This window comes from Melanotaenia boesemani, chromosome 10, assembly GCF_017639745.1.
Source record: "Melanotaenia boesemani isolate fMelBoe1 chromosome 10, fMelBoe1.pri, whole genome shotgun sequence".
Lineage (NCBI taxonomy): Eukaryota > Metazoa > Chordata > Actinopteri > Atheriniformes > Melanotaeniidae > Melanotaenia > Melanotaenia boesemani.
The window spans coordinates 11,729,105-11,749,829 of NC_055691.1; the positions used below are offsets into that span (position 1 = coordinate 11,729,105).

Sequence of the window (20,725 nt, forward strand, 5' to 3'; positions counted from 1 at the left end):
TATACCCAGTCATGTTACTGACCTGTTGCCAGTTAACCTGATTAGTTGTCAAATGCTCCTCCAGGTGTTTCTAGTTTGTACCAGTTACCTTTTCAGCCTTTTGTTGCTCCTGTTCCAGCAGATGTGTTGCTGCCATCAGATTCATCTGCTCATATTTTCCATCACATAGTGAAATGTCTCAGTTTCGTCATCTGATATGTTGTTTATCTTCTATTGGGAATAAAATGTGTTGTTTATCTTCTACAGGGAATAAAATGTGTTGTTTATTTTCTACGGGGAATAAAATGTGTTGTTTATCTTCTACTGGGAATAAAATGTGTTGTTTATCTTCTATTGGGAATAAAATGTGTTGTTTATCTTCTACAGGGAATAAAATGTGTTGTTTATTTTCTACGGGGAATAAAATGTGTTGTTTATCTTCTACTGGGAATAAAATGTGTTGTTTATCTTCTATTGGGAATAAAATGTGTTGTTTATCTTCTACAGGGAATAAAATGTGTTGTTTATTTTCTACGGGGAATAAAATGTGTTGTTTATCTTCTACTGGGAATAAAATGTGTTGTTTATCTTCTACGGGAAATAAAATGTGTTGTTTATCTTCTACGGAGAATGAAATGTGTTGTTTATCTTCTACGGGGAATAAAATGTGTTGTTTGTCTTCTACGGGGACTAAAATATGTTTATCTTCTACAAGAAATAAAATATGTTGTTTATCTTCTACGGAGAATAAAATGTGTTGTTTATCTTCTACGGGGAATAAAATGTGTTGTTTATCTTCTACGGGGAATAAAATGTGTTGTTTGTCTTCTACGGGGACTAAAATATGTTTATCTTCTACAAGAAATAAAATATGTTGTTTATCTTCTACGGGGAATAAAATGTGTTGTTTATCTTCTACGGGGAATAAAATGTGTTGTTTGTCTTCTACGGGGACTAAAATATGTTTATCTTCTACAAGGAATAAAATATGTTGTTTATCTTCTACGGAGAATAAAACATGACCCGATGAGGTCCTGGTTTTACTTGAGTGCTTCTGTAGAACTGTAGCGGTTGAGTAACTGAGCCCAGGCGGAGGTTATGTATATGAGAGAGGCACCGGCTCAGCAGGCGGCAGGATGTCAGCTCCAGCTGACGGAGGCTCTGAACAGCAGGAGGATGAACCACAGTCCGAGGAGCTCAGAACCAGATCAGCCAAGGACCACAGCACTTCTCCTGCAGCAGGTAAAACTCATCTGAGCTCAGTGTCTCTGTCTCCTTACCGTCTTCTTTCAGAAATGTCTCTTATCTGCTTCCTGCTGTGGTCTCAGTCTTTAACCTGAAATCTTTCTGGTCACAAACTTCCAAATTAATCCAGATTCTGGGACATTTTACTTTATGTAGATTTGTTCTGATCTTGAATCACTACAACCTCATAAATCCAAGATTATTTAGTTTGTTGCAACAAAATTCTGTGTTTAGTCTGGTAAAAGTGATACAGACTGAACATGTTTAAACAAATTATGAGCCAGTATCTGAGTCAGAACCAGAATGGGTCTAGTTCTAAGGGGGTCTGAGAAGCTTTATTCTTCATCCCAGTCTGAACCCTCTTAGAGAAGCTTGGTTTCCAGGAATAGTTCCCCAGGATCCTTGAAGGACTTTCAAAAGTTCCTCTTTGGATGTTTCTGTCTTTGGTTCCGTTCTCCATCCAGATGATCCCACACTGCTTAGATAATGTTGAGGTCCAGGTTCTGGGGAGGATCCGTCCCTCTATCAGACCTGTTGAGGTCTGGGTTCTGGGGAGGACCCGTCCCTCCATCAGACCTGTTCTTTGCTAAGTTGTTGTTATGTGTCGACACACCAGTACCATGACTGGACTGGAACTGGCCCTGTACCAGGATTGGTTTGGAATTGGTCCAGTACCAGGACTGGACTGGAACTGGTCCAGTACCGGGACTAGACTGGAGCTTGTCCGGTAACAGGATTACTATGGAACTGGTCCGGTACCAGGACAGATTAGAACTGGTCCAGTATCAGGACTAAACTGGGACTGGTCTGGTACCATGACTAGACTAGAACTGGTCCGGTACCAGGACTAAAGAAAGATGGAGGACTATTGATCCAGACCACTTTAGAAAATAACAGCAAACTAGATCTAGATCATCATCTTCATCATTATCAGTCTAATTTGTTCCACAACAACTTATAAATGACTATTCTGATGCTTTAAAACAGATTAACTGAGATAAAAATTGGAATTGTTCAGGGCTGTAGTGATGCTTTGGAGTCCCATGTGAAGCTGCGTCTCCATGACAACGGTGTGTTTATGATGCTGCTTGCAGAAGAAAAGCAGGACGATCAGCTGTTGATGAAGGCTGGATGAGTCGAGCACAACAATCAGCTGTATTGATCTTCAATCAATCTGATGGCTGTCAGAGGGTGATGTTATTTAAGAACTGAAAATCCTGATCCAGGTTCAGTAAGAAAAAGTAAATCGGAGCTTCACCCGAGAGGAAGTTTCTCTTTGAAAATTGAACTACCAGAAGCAGAACAGGAGGATGTCCGTTTAGATGCGACAGCAGGAAGTTGTTGTTGTTGTTGGTCTAACCACGCCCCCCAATTTTTATCTTATAATACCCAAATTCAGTCTGGACACTGCTGTCCAGAGCTGCATTTTAAACATGTATGAAAGTCCCTGTTCACTGTTTTTAAAAACTAAATGCAGCATGCCCCCCTTAGAGAGCAGCCTGGACAGAATCCAGGGTCTCGGACCCTGTGACGGATTCAGAACCGGTGTTCTGTCAGTTTAGCATACATTGTCAGATCAGCATACTCATAGTGCAAACTGACAACTGCACCTAACCCTAACCCTAACCTTAACCCACATGCGCATTAACGTAATGTATGCTACTCTGATGCGTATGCTAAACTGACAGAACACCGGTAAACATGCTGGGAATACATGTTTGTCCTCATCCTGCAGTTCTGCCTTCACATCGGAGCTGCCGGTCAAGAGAAAACACTTGATGTGAGTTTTGGACAGCGCCCAGGTTTGTGAGGTCTGTACTGCACCCAGGTCTGTGAGGTTTGGACCAGGCCCAGGTCTGACATCTGTGTGAAGGTTTTAATCTGATCCGTGGGAACGTTCCATCTTCTGGGCGAATGCTTGTTTTTGTTCATTTTTAAGGAAATCAGTTATTCATTGTTTCATTTGATGTGTTTGGTTTGAAAATAAAAAACAGAAAAAAAAGTTTTGGGGTTCTGGTTTCTTCAGATCTGAGGTCCAGTTCTGTTTGCATCCATCAGAACCTCAGACAAAGAAAACATGTGAACCGGGTCTATTTCAGAGAACCGATCTCTGATGACCCTCCCCTACCTCTCACCAACCTGGCCTGGTTTGGTTCGGTTTCAGGGTGAAGTTAACAGAATCGGCTCAGTTCTGCTCTGTTTTCCCTCCAGCCTGGAACCATGAGCGTGGACGAAGACGGGCGCTGGCTGGACTGGGTCACCAGACAGTTCGAGAGCATTGCCGGAGACGACAAGGAGATCGACCTGGACGAGTTTAAAACAGCTTTAAAGGTCAAAGAGGTGAGAAATCATGTGACCTGACAGTCATGTGACCTGACTGTCATGAGCTGATGTTACATGACCAGATAACCATTTGACCCGACCAGGGGTTCCCATACTTTTCCATGCCAAACCCCCTTAAACAGCATTAGCTTCGGACTGGGGACCCCAACCCACAGACAAAGCTACAAAATATGTAAAGAAGCATCAACTTTTAGAAAATGATTTACTCACTAATCAATAATAACATTTGTTTAGCATAAAAAAATTAACCAACATCTTTTCAGCACCTTGTGTTCCCATTGAACAAACTGCTGACAGGTAAGAACAGAACAATAGAAATCAAACCTCTCTTGTGTGTGCATATGTGTGCGTGTGTGCGTGCACATGCATGCGGGTGTGTGTGTGATTGACAGACAGAGATTACACTAGTGGGACACTAGTGTCTCCAGACAGAGGACATGTTTGGGCAATTGTGGTAGTTTTTCTGTCCTGCTGTAAAGCCAGACCCTCAGGCAGCCTCCACCTGGAAAACCACTGGACCAGACAACCATGTGACCGTGTAGTCATGTGACTTCCTCAGTGATGAAGGGCAAAGGGAGGACAGGAAACCTGGTGTGAGGTTTTGTAAAAATCAGAGAATGTGGAATTTATTTCAGTCATTGTTTCTTCCTGGAAATGTAGCCGAGGAAATCTCAGCTTGTTAGAGATGACCTAACCTGGTAAATGTAAAGTTGAATCACTAATACGGAAAACAAACCAGCTTCATCTGTATCTGCTCAAAACCTCTTTTTTTATTAATAATTCAAAAGACACATAACAAAACCCAAGCTCAAACCAACAAGCAGAGAAGGAGCAGTTGGTTTTATAAGAGTCCATGTACAAGAATCCCTTCTATTAATCATGGAGGACTTTTAATGTTCTAAAAGTCCGAGTAGAACTTATCTACCTTGTTGTGTATGATGCTCGTAAGAGATTCCAGAGGAGTTAGATTAAATATAACCTTACACCATCCCATGATGGATGGGCTCTTATCACTAATCCACCGCAACAGTCTTTTACCCTCCACATTAATTTTACATCTACAAATGTTAGACCAAGAACCAGACACAGATCTTTTTCCAAGTCTTTCCAAACCACTTCCACTGCATCGAACCCCCTTCACTGTGTTAAACCTCCTCCGCAGCGTCAAACCTCCTCCACTGCATTAAACCCCCTCCGCTGCGTTAAACCTCCTTCGCTGCGTTAAACCTCCTTCGCTGCTTCAAACCTCCTCCACTGAGTTAAACCACTTCCACTGCATCGAACCTCCTCCACTGCATTAAACCTCCTCCGCAGCGTCAAACCTCCTCCACTGCGTTACACCTCCTCCATATCATCAAACCTCCTCCACTGCATCGAACCTCCTCCACTGCATCAAACCTCCTCCACTGCATGAAACCTCCTCCGTTACTTTAAACCTCTTCTGCTATATTAAACCTCTTCCGCTACGTTAAACCTCTTCCACTGCATCAAACCTCCTCCACTGTGTTAAACCTCCTCCACTGCGTCAAACCTCCTCTACTGCGTTTAACCTCTTCCACTGCATTAAACCTTATCCGCTGCGTTAAACCTCGTCCACTGCATCAAACCTCCTCCGCTGCATTAAACCTCCTCCACTGCATCAAACGTCCTCCCCTGCGTTAAACCTCCTCCACTGCATCAAACCTCCTCCATGCATTTAATCTCTTCCGCTGCGTTACACCTCCTCTACTGCATCAAACCTCCTCCGCTGCATTAAACCTCCTACACTGCATCAAACGTCCTCCACTGCGTTAAACCTCCTCCACTGCATCAAACCTCCTCCGTTACTTTAAACCTCTTCTGCTACATTAAACCTCTTCCGCTACGTCAAACCTCCTCTACTGCATTTAACCTCTTCCGCTGCATTAAACCTTATCCGCTGCGTTAAACCTCCTCCACTGCATCAAACCTCCTCCGCTGCATTAAACCTCCTCCGCTGCGTTAAACCTCCTCCACTGCATCAAACGTCCTCCACTGTGTTAAGCCTCCTCTGCTGCATCAAACCTCGTCCGCTGCGTTAAACCTCCTCCACTGCATCAAACTTCCTCCACTGCATTAAACCTCCTCCCGTGCATCAAACCTCCTCTGCTGCATTAAAACACTTCCGCTGCGTTAAACCCCTTTCACTACATTAAACCTCCTCCACTGCATCAAACCTCCTCCGCTGCGTTAAACCTCTTTCACTACATTAAACCTCTTCCGCTACGTTAAACCTCTTCCACTGTGTTAAACCTCTTCTGCTACATTAAACCTCTTCCACTGGGTCAAACCTCCTCCGCTGCATCAAACCTCCTCTCTGTTCTGTTTACCAGCATGTAAAATCTGCAGGTTGTACCTGTTTCCTGCACCAACATACCGGGCTCATATTTCTGAGTCACTGTGTAGAACCTGACTGGAGAGTAGTCAGGACTTTTTTAATGCTGTGGTCAATCAATAGAGAACACTAACGACCGTGGATTAACTTTGGTTGAAATCAGTGTGAAATTGGTGTCTGGAAAACGTAAAAAAAACGGCTTTGAGCTCTTTCTGACATCCAAAAGTAAACTCTGATAATTGACGATAAACTATAAGAATATAGGAGCTTCGATTAAGAGCTAAGTGGTATTAAAAACACAAAAAGAATTTTATCTCAGAGGTCAGAAAGACATTAAACATAACTTCAAGCTTAGATGAGTAATCCACTCCTTCAGTAGTGAAGCCTAATTATTACTCTTTCCAGCAGTCTGTGAGTCACTGTGCAGATGATCCAACTTTCCTTTGGAATAAGCCAACTGGCTGCTGGCAGAGAAGAATTTTCATGAGCTCAACCCACAAACTCAACTCTGCAGCTCATCCCACAAATATGGCTCCATGTAAAGAAGAAACAACCAGTCGGTGGAAGAAATACATGGATTTACTGACGGTTTCTGATCAGTTTATGGTGCTTCTGGGTTTCCAGGTGGAGTTAAACACCCAAAGACATCCGGAAATCAAATCTTTTTCTTTTGTCTGGTGTTGTAGAAAAATTACCAAGAGTCTGGAATGAGTAAAAGTATATAAGGTTTATTTACAGGAGAAGTATAGAATAAAGAATTACTTGCAAGTAAGAGAGTGGTCGTCTCAACTCGCATGGAGTCGGGAGAGACTCTGATGATTCATCAGAGAGAAGCTGCGCCCCAGCTGAAGGTCAAACAGCAAAATAATAAGGAATAGAAGACTGAGTGGTGCCACTTTCTTCCAGTTTTCAGACAAAGCCCACATACCACAACAAGCTGATATCCCAAACAACTATTGCTATCTAGCAGGTGCGAAAATCAGTCTCAACTCTGCCATATCAGAGTTCTGGGAAGAAATTGGTCAGTCTGACCTCACACACATACACAATGAAAACTGTAACTTCAGTATTCTGTAGAATGAGAACACACAATATGAAAATGTAAAAGTGAATGGACTAACAATAATAAATTAAGAAAGAAAACTGAATATACATGTCATTCTTATATGAGTATATATGAGTGATTGCCATATGCAACTAAATTTCTTTCACACTGGATGAAGAGCGGCAGCAGTGTGGGCTTCAGGGGCCGTTTTATCTGGGGACTGAAGAACTCAGTGGTTTTCTCTGCTGTAGATGTTGAGATTAGAGGAGTTTGGACATGGCCCACAGTCACTGCGAACCCTGTCTGAACATGAGGTTTCTGTGTGCAGTCCTTCTTTGCCGAGCGGTTCTTCGCTCTGTTCGACTCAGACGGCAGCGGATCCATCAGTCTGGACGAGCTGCTCAAAGCTCTGGACCTCCTGATCCACGGCAACGAGACCGACAAACTCCGCTTCCTGTTCCAGGTCTACGATGTGGATGGTCAGTTTACACACCAACAGAACGGTCCTGGTCCTCTGGACTCTGCTGGAGTCATCATCCAGGTTGTTTCTGCTGATAGGAAGCGGCTCCATTGATCCGGACGAGCTCCGGACGGTTCTGAAGTCATGTCTGCGTGAGAGCGCCATTTCTTTGCCGGAGGAGAAACTGGACGACTTGACGCTTGCGCTGTTTGAGTCTGCGGATAAAGACAACAGCGGATCCATCACCTTCGAGGAGCTCAAGGCTGAGCTGGAGACCTTCCCGGAGGTGATGGAGAACCTCACCATCAGGTGAGCCGTCTGAACTGATCCAGACCTGGTCCTGGTGTCACTTCATGTTGTACCAACTCACTGAAACAGTTGTCTCAAAACAATTTACAGATAAAATAAACACGTTCAGTAAAAGTCCAATTAAATTCCCTCCAATTCATCATACTCACATCCAGATAAAAACTAGTTTATCTCAAGGTTCTACTTACTGAAGCCTACCTGGCTCTGAAAACAAAAGGTTCTGCTTCCTGAACCTAAAGTAGGAGCTAACTATGGGAGTATTCCATAATTAGCTCAGATCCTGGTCCAGGAGCCATCAGAGATCCATGGTCCAAGGTTCTTCACCAGGAAGCCAAGGTAAAACCATGCAGAGTAATTCCATAGCTACATACATAGACAGATTCTAGTTTTTCTGGTCCAGAGACAACAAACCAGCCTGATGCAGTTCCTTTAGTCCCAATAACACACCCAAGCCTCTAAAACAGAATGTTCTAATCCATGTTATCCATGAGATATTCTGTTATCGTAGCCAGTTAAACTTGTCCAGCATGAATAAAACCTCACAGATGACCTGTTTCTGTCCTCCATCCCCATCTCCCTGGCAGTGCTGCTAACTGGTTGAAACCTCCTGACCTAGATCCGAAGAAGCATCAGACCCCTCGGTACCTGACCCGGGCTTACTGGCAGAACAACAGCCGGAAGCTGCTGTTCTTCTGCATGTACATCGTCCTCAACCTGCTGTTGTTCATCGGTGCCATGCTGCATCACCGCTATGGTGGCATCTGGCTCATGGTGGCCAAGGGCTGCGGCCAGTGTCTCAACTTCAACTGCACCTTTGTCATGGTAACACGGCAAAAACGGGCTCAGTCGTTAACGTGTTGTTCAGTCATGTTCTGCTAATTCCTTTATATCAATATCAATATATGTAAAGTTCCTCTTATGCGCCTCTGCAGAGCATCACCTTCTGTTGTAGCTCCGGGCTCTTTAAGCTTCACCTCCTAATGAAGTCAGGCTGTTCTGATTGGTCATAGATATACTATACTGTTTACATGAATAATTGAGTGAATGAATGAATGAATGAATGAATGAATGAATGAATGAATGAATGAATGATGAATGAATGAATGAATGAATGAATGAATGAATGAATGGCAGACATCTTTGTTCTCAGGTTTCAGCTCATTCTGATTCCTTCATAGAGAATCGGGTTTCTGTCTGGCTGTGTTCTGGACCACAGACAGGATCCACATCTACCCTCTGAAGTTCTGCTCAGGTTCTGATGAGCAGTTCTGGTCTGAGCTGAAGCTGAAGCTGAGAAGATGGCGTGGTGCTGACGGATGTGTGTGTGTTCAGGTGTTGATGCTGCGCCGCTGTTTGACGTGGCTCCGGGCCACCTGGGTGGTGAGGGTCCTGCCTCTGGACCAGAACATCCTGCTGCACCAGATGGTGGGCTACGCCATCCTCTGCTTCACTGTGGTGCACACCGCCGCGCATGTCCTCAACTTCGGTACACACCCACACGGACACACACACTGCACACCTGGATCTGTTCGTCCTCCACTCACAGCTCTGATGATTGGATGAGAATGTTTTCTGATGGTTCTGATTGGATATCGTGTTCAGGGTCAGAACTGGTTCTGGTTCTAATGGGACACAGAGGGTTATGAATTTGGATCAGATCAGAAACAAACTTAGTGTTGAGACGTTTACCCAATGAACCCTGATTGATCTGATTGGTTGGTCTGATATGAGAAGATGTTCTTATTAAAGACTCGACTGATCTTCAGAGACCTGAACATGACCAGAACCTTTAAAGACCCGAGATGTGAGCCGAACGGTTCAGTTGTCCGACTTCTCAGCCAGTAAAACCTGAAACACCCCAGAGACTCCAATTCAATCAATTCACTTCAATTCAGTCGATTCACTTCAATTCATTTCAGTTGAATTCAATTCAGATTCAGATTAGCTGAGTTCAGTTAAATTCAAATAAATTAAATCCATTTAGTTTAAATACAGATCATTTTTAATCAGTTCACTTTGGTCCAGTAATAATCCAGTTAAAACAAATGCTTCAAATCCTCGTTAGTCCAGTTTATAATAAGCGTCCTCATATAGACCAGTTCGTAAAAGAAGGACCTGGCTAAGAACCCAAGGTCAGGAGAATACCTGCTAATAACGTGTCATGTACAGGTCGGGTTCTGGTCCATTAAGACCTGGAACCTGGTGTGTACAGACCTGAAACCTGTGTTGGATCCGGTGTCCTGATGTGGACCCTGTCGTGTCCCATCTCAGCCCAGCTGTCCAAGCAGACCGGATTCAGTCTGTGGGAGTACTTGCTGACCACCCGGCCCGGTGTGGGCTGGGTTGGGGGGGCGGCGTCGCTGACCGGGGTGGTCCTGCAGCTGCTGATCTGCCTCATGGTCCTCTGCTCCAGCACCTTCGTACGACGCAGCGGACACTTCGAGGTGCGCCGCCATCATCATCATGATCTTCATACTGTGGGCCAGTGTGGACGGTTCTGTGGTTGTGTCTCCTGCAGGTGTTCTACTGGTCCCACCTGTCTTACGTGTTGGTCTGGGTCCTGCTCATAATTCACTGTGCCAACTTCTGGAAGTGGTTTGTGGTTCCGGGTCTGGTCTTCCTGCTGGAAAAGATTGTGGGAATCGCTGTGTCTCGAATGGGAGGTCTTTACATCGTGGAGGTCAACTTACTGCCCTCCAAGGTGGATCGATCTAATGATACCTCTGGGTTCAGCTTCATCCAGGTGATGAGGATGATGAAGAGGAGTGTGTCTGAGCTGACCAAGTGTGTCTGTGTCTGGTTTCCAGGTGACTCACCTGGTCCTCAGACGTCCTCAGTTCTTCCACTTCAAACCTGGAGACTACATCTACATCAACATTCCCGTCATCGCCAAGTACGAGTGGCACCCGTTCACCATCAGCAGCGCTCCGGAGCAGGCAGGTATGTCTCATTAGGACCAGGACCAGCGCCAGGACCAGGACCAGTCGGTTCACATTATTATGTTTTTAACTTCTGCAAATGAAGAGCTGGAGGGAGAATTGTCCAGTTTGTGTTTTCCAGAAATAAGGAACTGGTTGGAAGGGTTTAATGTTCCACATCTGGTCCTGGTTAGATCAGTAGTTACCAACCTATTTTCCTGGAGGACCCTCTTGATGCAAATACTAAAAACCATGGACCCTCTGCCCCACCCCATGCTGAAACCGTGCTGGTTTTCAAAAGTGAGATTCTCCTCATAAATTATGTATTAACAACACGTAGCCTTGCTTTATGTTTTTTTTTTTAAATTGGAGGAAAGTGTAGACATTGATCACAGTGGCTTCCGCATGTTTAAAGCCTTGGCGACCCCCTGTAATCTTCAGGGGACCACAGGTTGGGAACCACTGTGTTAGATGGACAGGCTGAAGACAGATGGCTCCCTCAAGTGTTCAGTATGAGGAGATGCATTTGTTTTCAGGTGGATAAAAAGTTCTAGATGTTCTTGGTACCATTATTACCAGAAAATAATCAGATTATTCTGTGGTAATTAATTTCCTATCACTATAAATGTGTAAAACCACATTGTGCTGTCCTCACAACACGTGGCTATGTGAAGCTAGACAGCCAGCAAACAAAGCAAAAAAAGTAAAAAAAACGGTTCTCCACTCAAGGCTTGCTTTTCTTGATCTCATTGAAGATCTTTTATGTACTTTTATATTGCTTGTAGTTTTTGTAACTGAAAAATACAGACAGGGAAAAACAAATCACTGACTGAAAGACACTTCTTAATACCATACTTGAGCTGGTTAGCCTAGCTTAAACAACTGCATGCATATCACGTTGTGCATTACACTGACACATTTTAAGCAACCAAAAATATCTCAAACACATATACAGGTGTTTCCTGAACACATTGATACTCATAAAGACGAAGGTTTCCCAAGGCACGAGAGTGTAAGCGTACATTTAGCGTATTTATGAGCCGTTCCCTCACTTGTTTCTGCCAAAGCACTTCACAACATTACCGGAGAAAGAGCTGTTTCAAAGATTGTTCAATGGTAAGAGCGCTCACTCGCTTGTGTAGTTACGCATACAATATGACAAAGATCATTGTGTTACAGATGTCTCACACTGATTAGATTTCAAAACCCCGAACATTTTAACTGCTTTTAGCAAGAAATTACATTTACTATTTATTAACTACAAACTCCTTTTTACCTTTTTTATGTAAATTATTCACAATATGAGCTGATTACAGTTTTGACCTAAAGGCATCACACACATCAACATATCAACTTATAGGTCTTTAAGTTTTATTTATTTCTCTAAATGCCAACATGACCACAAAGTAAATTTTATCTAAATCTCTGCTATGTGCAGAATAAATAAATCCTACATATTAACTCAGCATTTCTCTCAGAGAAACCAGATGAAAGGCTACAAGACCTCTACCTGGACTTCAGAGGCTTCTTTCCGGAAGCTACATTATAAAAATGCTTTTAAACATTTCTTTAGAAAGCAGAAGAAATCCAGCTAGCTTTGACTTCTAGCTGCTGTTTGACACATATTAATCCTGGAACAGTGGGAAAAATAACCTAGACCACATTTCTGGGATTAAATATGCTTCCTGCTACAGACCTTCCATCCAGTTGCTGATGCTGGAACAAAGTAACTATCCATCGTCCATATAATTTAAGCTCCAGTAAATGAACCGGTCCTGTTGCTGTAAGTCCAGCCAAAGTTGGACAGAATTAGACCAGGTTAAGATTTAATGTTAGCATTCCATTAGTTAAACATCAGAATCATTTAACCAGTTACTAGATTTTTCCCTTTGGGTTACAAGCTGCTGCTTCTTCTGCAGGAGGTGAAACATGCTGATGGATTTCAGGCTGCTGAGCCGTCCTCCACCATCACACCTACCTCATGTTTCGTCCCACCAGGAGGATTTAATCCCTTAGTTTTGAGGGGAAAACTCCTCCTCTGCAGGACTTACCTGTGAAAACACAGAGCAGTAATGCACATGTTGTTTACCTTCCTGATCTGATCTCATGGTCATCATGATGACACATAGAAGGTCAGGATGAAGAGGATCTTTAGAATTTATTAATCGTGGTGTTTAATACTGTGATTCATTGTTAAATGTATTTTTACTTGATTTTACTTTTATTTTACCAGGTAAGTCCCATTGAGATTACGAGATCTCTCTTTCAAGGTAGCCCTGGCCAAGACAGCAGCAGTCCAAATTCCTTTACAGACAGTCATCATTAAAACAACCATTCTGGTAATTTCCAGAATCTTCCCAAAAAAGAGATGGGCAGCAGAACAAGAACAGATTTATAGATAAAATAATACCAATGTAAAAGTCTGTGTATGGATAGGGAAGGCGACTGAGTTCTGGCATGAAGGGTGCTGTGGTAAGTGAGAGCTTTGCAGTCTGTCACAAACATTAATCGCCCAGGGAGTGTAAGGCCTGAACAGAGTCATGCACATACAGCAGGTCACCATAGTCTATCAAAGGGAAGAAAGTAGCTTCCGCTAATAAAAGCCCAGCCTAAGTTTAAGTTTCTTAACAAGGTTTTCAATGTGAAATCTAAAAGTTAAATGTTCATCAGTTAAAATAAGTAATTGTAGTGAGACACAAACTATAAATGAATCAGTTGCTTTGCTAACATTATAATACAATATAGCTTTATTTTTAGTTTCATTCAGCACTAATTGCAGTCCAGATTGTATGATGCTAAAAGCCCATTGCAAGTACGTGACAGCTTGAACTACTGTAGCATGACAACAGTAAACCACAGTATCATGCATAAAATTTAAATTTCGTTGTTTCAAATGTTTCGACCCAGGTTGTTGACATAAGGAGTAAATAAAAGTGGGCCCAGTGCAGAACCTTGCGGAACCCCTGATTTAACATCTAAAATGCTACAGACTACCATCGTGTTTTACTCATTGAGTTCCCTCAGAAACGTTATTTTCCATCCAGCCTTCTGCCTTTTCAGACAGTCTAATATTTATAAGTCTTTGCTTTAGGATGTGATGATTAAGAATGTTGAAGGCCTTTGAAAGACTGATTAAAAGAGCAGCATAATATCAATCAATGGTAAATCAAGCAATGGTGACGTCTCTAACACACTCCTAACTGTAATAATTCTGTCACTGTGTGTGAGGTTAATAAAGATTTGTCTTGTTTGAACAATAAGGTTTTTCTCTCAGTCCAGGTTCAGTTCTGTTTGGTAGAAACTGATCTTTGATGTTTCAGGTTGGTCCTGAACTCTGTACAAACATGATCCTGAAGATTTTCATGGATCTCTGATGGCTCCATGTAACCTCTGATCTGCAGACACTCTGTGGCTTCACGTGCGCTCCATGGGCCAGTGGACCAACCGGCTGTATGAGTACTTCAGACAGTCAGAGAACCAGCTGCCATGTCCCAAGAGACTGTCCGCCAGCCTGAGGAAGCGCCGCCAGGAGAAGGATCAGGTAGGAATGTCAACAGGTTGGAACGTCAGCAGGTTAGAATGTCAGCAGGAAGGAAGTTCAGCAGGTAGGAACGTCATCAGTTAGTAATGTCACCAGGATCGTCTGCAGGTGAGAATGTCCACAGGTAGGAATGTCAGTAGGTAGGTAGGAACATTAACAGGTTGGAATGTTGACAGGCCGGAACATCAGCAGGTCAGAATATCAGCAGGTGGGATGGTCAGCTGGTTGGAACATCATCAGTTAGTAACGTCAGCAGTTAAGAACGTCCACAAGTGGAAACTTTAGAGGGTAGTAAAGTCAGCAGGTGAGAACTTCCACAGGTTGGAACGTTAGCAGATGAGAACGTCCACAGGTGGTGAATGTCAATCAGTAGGAACGTCAACAGGTAGGAAAGTCAGTAGGTAGAAATGTCAGCAGGTCGGAACTTTTGCAGGGAAAAATGTCCACAAGTGGAAACTTTAGCAGGTCGTAAAGTCAGCAGGTGAGAACTTCCACAGGTCTGAAAGTTAGCAGATGAGAACATCCACAGGTGGTGAATGTCAACCAGTAGGAACGTCAACAGGTAGGAAAGTCAGCAGGTGGGAACATCAGCAGGTCAAAACATTAGCAGGTGAGAACTTCCACAGGTCGGAACGTCAGCAGGTGAGAACGTCCAGAAGTGGGGAACGTCAACCAGTAGGATCGTCAGCAAGTAGGAACGTCAATAGGTAGAAAAGTCAGGAGGTGAGAACGTCCACAGGTAAGAATGTCAGCAGGTTGAAACATGAGCAGATGAGAACGTCCACAGGTAGAAACGTCAGCAGGTAGAAACATTACCAAGTAGTAACATCAGAAGTTTGGAAGTTTAGCAGGTGGGAACATCAGCAGGTTGGAACGTCAGGAGGTGGGAACATCAACAGGTTTGAACGTCAGGAGGTGGGAACGTCAGAAGGTCAGCATGTGGGAACTTCAGTTGGTGGGAACGTCAGGATCAGAAGATCAGCAGGTAGGAATGTTACCAAGTAGTATATTCAGCAGGTTGGAAGTTTAGCAGGTCAGAATGTCAGCAGGTGGGAATGTCAGGAGGTCTGAGTCTCTGCTGGATCTTTCTCAGTCTTTCTGTGTTTCCAGCAGGATGAGTTGTTCGGTTCTGCTGACTCTAATGGGTCAGTGGCAACCAATGAGGACGGGGCCATCGAGCTCACCATGTTTCACCTGAATGCCCCCAGAGCATCTCAAGCCTCGCCCCCTGGAGCTTCCCCAGCCTCACCCCCCAGAGTGTCCCCAGCCTCGCACCCTGAAGCTCAGGCCCCCATGGAGCCACCTTGGGATGAGCCGGGCCCAGCAGAGAGAGGAGAGGCTGGTACACTCAGAGAGGTCAGAACCAGAATGACAGACAGTTATGATGAAGATGGTGAAGGTGGTGATAAGGGTGATGACGATGATGATTATGATGGTGGTGGTAGTTATGATGATGATGGTGTTGGTGGTGGTGATGATGTTTGTGGTGATGATGATGATGGTAGTGGTTATGATGATGGTGTTGATGATGATGGTGGGGTGGTGATGATTATGATAAAGATGATGATGATGATGATGGTTATGATGATAATGGTGATCATGGTGGTGGCGGTGGTGATCATGATGGTGGTGGTGGTGATGGTGATGATGATGGTGAGGATGATGACGATGGTGGTGATGGTGATGACAATGATGATTATTATAGTGGTGGTGGTGATGGTGATGATGGTGGTCATGGTAGTGGTTATGATGATGATGGTGGTGGTGGTTATGATGATGATGGTGTTGGTGGTGGTGGTGGTGATCATGTTTGTGGTGATGATGATGGTGGTGGTGGTTATGATGATGGTGTTGATGATGATTTTGGGGGTGGTGATGATTATGATAAAGATGATGATGATGGTGGTGGTTATGATTATGATGGTGATGATGATGGTGGTGGTGGTGATGATGGTGATGATGGTGGCCATGGTAGTAGTTATGATGATGATGGTGGTGGCAGTGGTGATGATAATGGTGGTGGTGATGATGATGGTGATGATGATGATGATGATGGTAGTGATTGTAGTGGTTATGATGGTGTTGATGTTTGTGGTGATGATGATGGTGGTGGTGGTTATGATGATGGTGTTGATGATGGTGGGAGTGGTGATGATTATGATAAAGATGATGATGATGGTGGTGGTTATGATTATGGTGGTGATGATGATGGTGGTGGCGGTGGGGATGATGATGGTGGGGGTGGTGATGATTATGATAAATATGATGATGATGATGATGGTGGTGGGGATGATGATGGTGATGATGATAATGGTGGTGGAGGTGATGGTGATGATGGTGGCCATGGTAGTGGTTATGGTGATGACGGTGGTGGTGATGATGATGGTGATGATGATGGTGGTGATGGTAGTGGTTATGATGATGGTGGTGATGATGATGATGGCAATGATAATTATGATGGTAGTGGTGGGAATGATGATGATGATGGTGGTGATAGCAGTGGTTATGATGATGATGGTGATGGTGGTGATGACGTTTGTGGTGATGATGATGATGATGATGATAGTGGTGATCGTGATGATGATGATATTGGTGATGATGATGGGGAAGATAAATCTGATCATCTGCTTCTTTTTCCTGCAGATTTCTGCCAAGTTTGCTGAGAACCATCGACTCTGCAACATCAAAGTAAAGTGTTCCTGAAGTCTTAAAACAGAAAACCTCATCCTGCAGGGAAGGCTGTTAACCATAGTAACCATAGTTACCATGACCAACTCAATGACTGAGATTGTGTGTGTATGCCAGTGTTATGTAGATGGACCGTATGGAACTCCGACTCGGCAGATCTTTGCCTCTGAGCACGCTGTCCTGATCGGAGCTGGAATTGGAATCACTCCATTCGCTTCCATCCTGCAGAGCATCATGTACCGGTGAGACCTCAGTCCATCCATCCATCCATCCACCCAATCACCCACCCACCCATCCATCCATCCATCCATCCAGATATTACCTGTAATCCGGGTGTGTATTTCTACCAGATACCGCATGAGGAAGCAGAACTGTCCCAACTGTAACTACTCCTGGTGCGAGAACATCAAAGACAGCGACATGAAGCTGCGTAAAGTAAGAACACGTCTCCACGCAGGTGTTCACGTGATGTCATGTTCCAGGTCACATGACCTGTTTTTTCTCTGCAGGTCGACTTCATCTGGATCAACCGGGACCAGAAATCCTTCGAGTGGTTCGTCAGTTTGCTGACCAAACTGGAGATGGACCAGGCCGACGAGGAGCCGGAAGGTGAGAGGAAGACCTGAAGTTGATACGTCTCATCTGTTAATATTCCACCATTTTTCCACCTCAGATCTGAAACATTCCAGAAACTCTTGGTTCAGTGAGAGTCTTCCCACTCTGGAATGTTCCTATTCCTTCTCCAGGTTAACATGTAGCTTTTTCTGCTCAGTGAAGTCTGAAGGGACATCTGTAAATGTAACTCTGGATTGACTGAGGTCTCAACAGTAATCCTTGTTCCTGTGTGATGGATGACTGTTATGGATGCAAGTCCATCTATGGGATCAGAGATTCCAGTTTCCAGATCCGACTTTACACCCTGGAGTTCCTCCAGAGTGATTGAATGGTTAAGCAAACTTTCAGTATTTTTAAATTCCTCTTTTCCAGCCAAATATAAAACTCTGAAACAGTCGGAATGATGAGACGTCCAGTGTTCAGACTGACTGCGGTACATTTTCTGATTGCTCTGGTTTGGTTTCAGGTCGTTTCCTGGAGATGCACATGTACATGACATCAGCGCTGAGCAAGAACGACATGAAGGCCATTGGCCTGCAGATGGCGCTAGACCTCCTGGCCAAGAAGGAGAAGCGAGACTCCATCACAGGCTTGAGGACCAGAACCCAACCAGGACGGCCCGAGTGGGGGAAGGTGAGGTTCTGATCGCATCATTTATGAGAAAAGGTCCAAAACAGGGAAAATTCATATTTACATAATAATAATAATAATAATAATATCATCGTAAGGGATAATGATAGACAAGTTTGAATTTACCCTTTCCGGGTACTCCAGCTTCCTCCCACTATCCAAAGACATGCGTGTTAGGTTAATTGGTTATTCTAAATTCTCCCTAGGAGTGAGTGTGTGTGTGAGTGGTTGTTTGTTCCCTATGTGCTAGCCCTGCGATGGACTGGTGACCTGTCCAGGGTGTACCCTGCCTCTCACCTGTCAATGCTGGGATAGGCTCCAGCTACCCTTAATGGACTAAGCGGTTCAGAAAATTAATGAATATTACATTTTTATACTACTTTAGATTTGGTTTTTAATTATTTATTTTATTGTATTTTTATATATCAAGTTAATCCAGGAAGTCTTTTTTTATTTCCAATTCTGTCAGACACAGGAATCATTTGTCTTTTCTTGTTTTAGTTTCGTATCACCGTACAAACAGGACAAGATGATGTTGTTGTTTGTTGTTTTAAATGTTCGAATTTTAAATTCAATTGATTTCATAATAACTCCATCAGTCTTTTATCTGGGCATCTCCAGACACAGGATCAGTTCCTGTGTCTCCACCACAGGAAGCAGATCTACCTGAAGCCGATTTCCTCTCATCAGTCTTTCTCTGTTTCAGGTGTTTCAGAAACTGTCTGAGGAGAAGAAAGGGAAAGTCCATGTGTTTTACTGTGGAGCTCCATCTCTGGCTAAAGTCATCAAATCTCAGTGTGAAAACTTCGGCTTCAATTTCTACAAGGAGAACTTCTGAGAAGCAGCACACACACCTGCTTGTGTGTGTGTGTGTGTGTGTGTGTGTGTGTGTGTGTGTGTGTGTGTGTGTGTGTGTGTGTGTGTGTGTGTGTGTGTGTTATATCACGGGGAATTACGAGCACTCATACCTTTAACCTATTTTCTAGAGAAAACTGATCAATAACTGACAGCTGTCAATATAACAAGCTGTCAGTAAAATCAGCTGTTAATGAAACCAGACCTGGCAACCAGTCATGTTGAAAACTGCATATTAGATTTAACAATCTGAGGATAACTGGTGAGAATGGGAGGAATCTCATACTAATACACCTCTGTCCCTTTTAACTTATTTTACCATTATTACTCTTATTAAAATGTCTTTTTTCCTTTCTCTGTTTGGGGAGGTGGGGGGAAGGGGGGGGGGGGGGGTGTCATACAGTTTGATTTACTATGTTTGACTTGTTGTTACTATATTATTGTAACAAAAAATACTATAAATAAAAAGTCAGCTGATATCTGACTTATGAAATGGCTCTACTCAACTTCCAAATTGATCCCGGAGATCAGGATAAGTACCCCACAAGATCTGCAGATTCAGAGGCATGTGACAACTTTGCCCTATCAGCACAGAGTCTAGTGGGCATGTTCCACTCCCTCGAGGGAGAAAACTGGTACAAACTGCGATGCGGATCCCATGTCAACAAGCTGCTTAGCAAACTGCCTTCTAGCTATCGAGTGGGTTTGCAGAATAAAGCATAAACCAAGGCATTCTGGGGACTGGCACTGATCAGACCTATACACTCATTGACTTCTCTGCTTGGCTTCAGTTAAAGTCACAAGCAAAGTGTATTTCATCCAGAGCAGCGCTCATGTTCCAAGACCAACCTATGTCAGTTAAGAGTCAAAGGAAACCACAGGGTCATTCATCCAATGTATTTTATAGCACAGAGAGCCAGACTAAAATAACTCCTCCAGATCCTGCTCGAACCTCAAAGTCCCCCAAAGGTAAAGCTAGTTTGAAGCCTTACTGCAAGAGCATTACCTCAGTCTGTGCCCTAAATTCTAAATGCTCACTTTGAGATTTCTGCATGGATTAGACAGACTGTTGGAGGTGTGGCAGGAGCCATACACCTGAGGCATGTACTCTCAAGAAGCCTGGTCAAGTGTGCAAGCAACACCTTACTGTACTCCATGAAGTGTATCACCAGGAAGCTAAGAAGGTGTTAATGGTCACTGCTGCTCCCAACACTATCTACGTTGATCGTCCGAGTTGTCCGGCAGAGAGTCATACTAAAGGTAGTGAAAGTACAACTGTACAACAGTGGGAACTCCGTAGAAGCTTTTGCCATCCTGGACAACGGAGCTCATGCTCCTAAACAAAGACACAACATCTATCACGCCTTCACTGCTGATAAGTTGAGCCTGTCTGAACATAGCTATCCCGTCAAGTCGCTCATGAGCAAATACTCCCACCTGCAAGGCCTTCCACTACCGATGCTTGACAAAGGTCCAACTGCTTCTGCTCATATGCTCCGACTTTCCACATCTGCTCCTTCTAAAACGGCCAGTAGGAGCTGGTCCTCCTGGGAGTCACCTAGCTGTGTGTACTGCTCTTGGTTGGACACTGCAAGGCCCAGCCAACCTGAACCCCTCACTGCTACTTCATCATGTCTCCCAACTCAGAACTGCAGCAATATGTTGAACATCTGTTTGGAGTTGATAGAAATCCCTATGCCAACACCAAACCCATTACACGCTCCAAAGAAGATCAGCAAGCCCT

The 20,725-nt window shown here is 43.9% G+C and overlaps 2 protein-coding genes across 2 annotated transcripts in view; both read left to right on the plus strand.

Moving 5' to 3' along the window:
• b3gnt9 (UDP-GlcNAc:betaGal beta-1,3-N-acetylglucosaminyltransferase 9) overlaps nucleotides 1-20,725 on the plus strand; it is a 615,230-nt gene that overhangs the window by 182,827 nt on the left and 411,678 nt on the right. The gene's annotated exons all lie outside the window — the stretch shown is intronic.
• nox5 (NADPH oxidase, EF-hand calcium binding domain 5) lies at nucleotides 1,084-19,340 on the plus strand. Its single transcript, XM_041997040.1, has 18 exons — nucleotides 1,084-1,221; nucleotides 3,436-3,564; nucleotides 7,294-7,444; nucleotides 7,524-7,734; nucleotides 8,319-8,556; nucleotides 9,067-9,220; nucleotides 10,006-10,178; nucleotides 10,253-10,435; nucleotides 10,542-10,674; nucleotides 14,054-14,193; nucleotides 15,304-15,549; nucleotides 16,837-16,881; nucleotides 16,999-17,123; nucleotides 17,232-17,316; nucleotides 17,391-17,490; nucleotides 17,963-18,129; nucleotides 18,833-18,985; nucleotides 19,042-19,340. The coding sequence occupies exons 1-17, from the start codon at nucleotides 1,084-1,086 to the stop codon at nucleotides 18,962-18,964; spliced, it is 2,550 nt and encodes an 849-aa protein (XP_041852974.1). The 3' UTR covers nucleotides 18,965-18,985; nucleotides 19,042-19,340.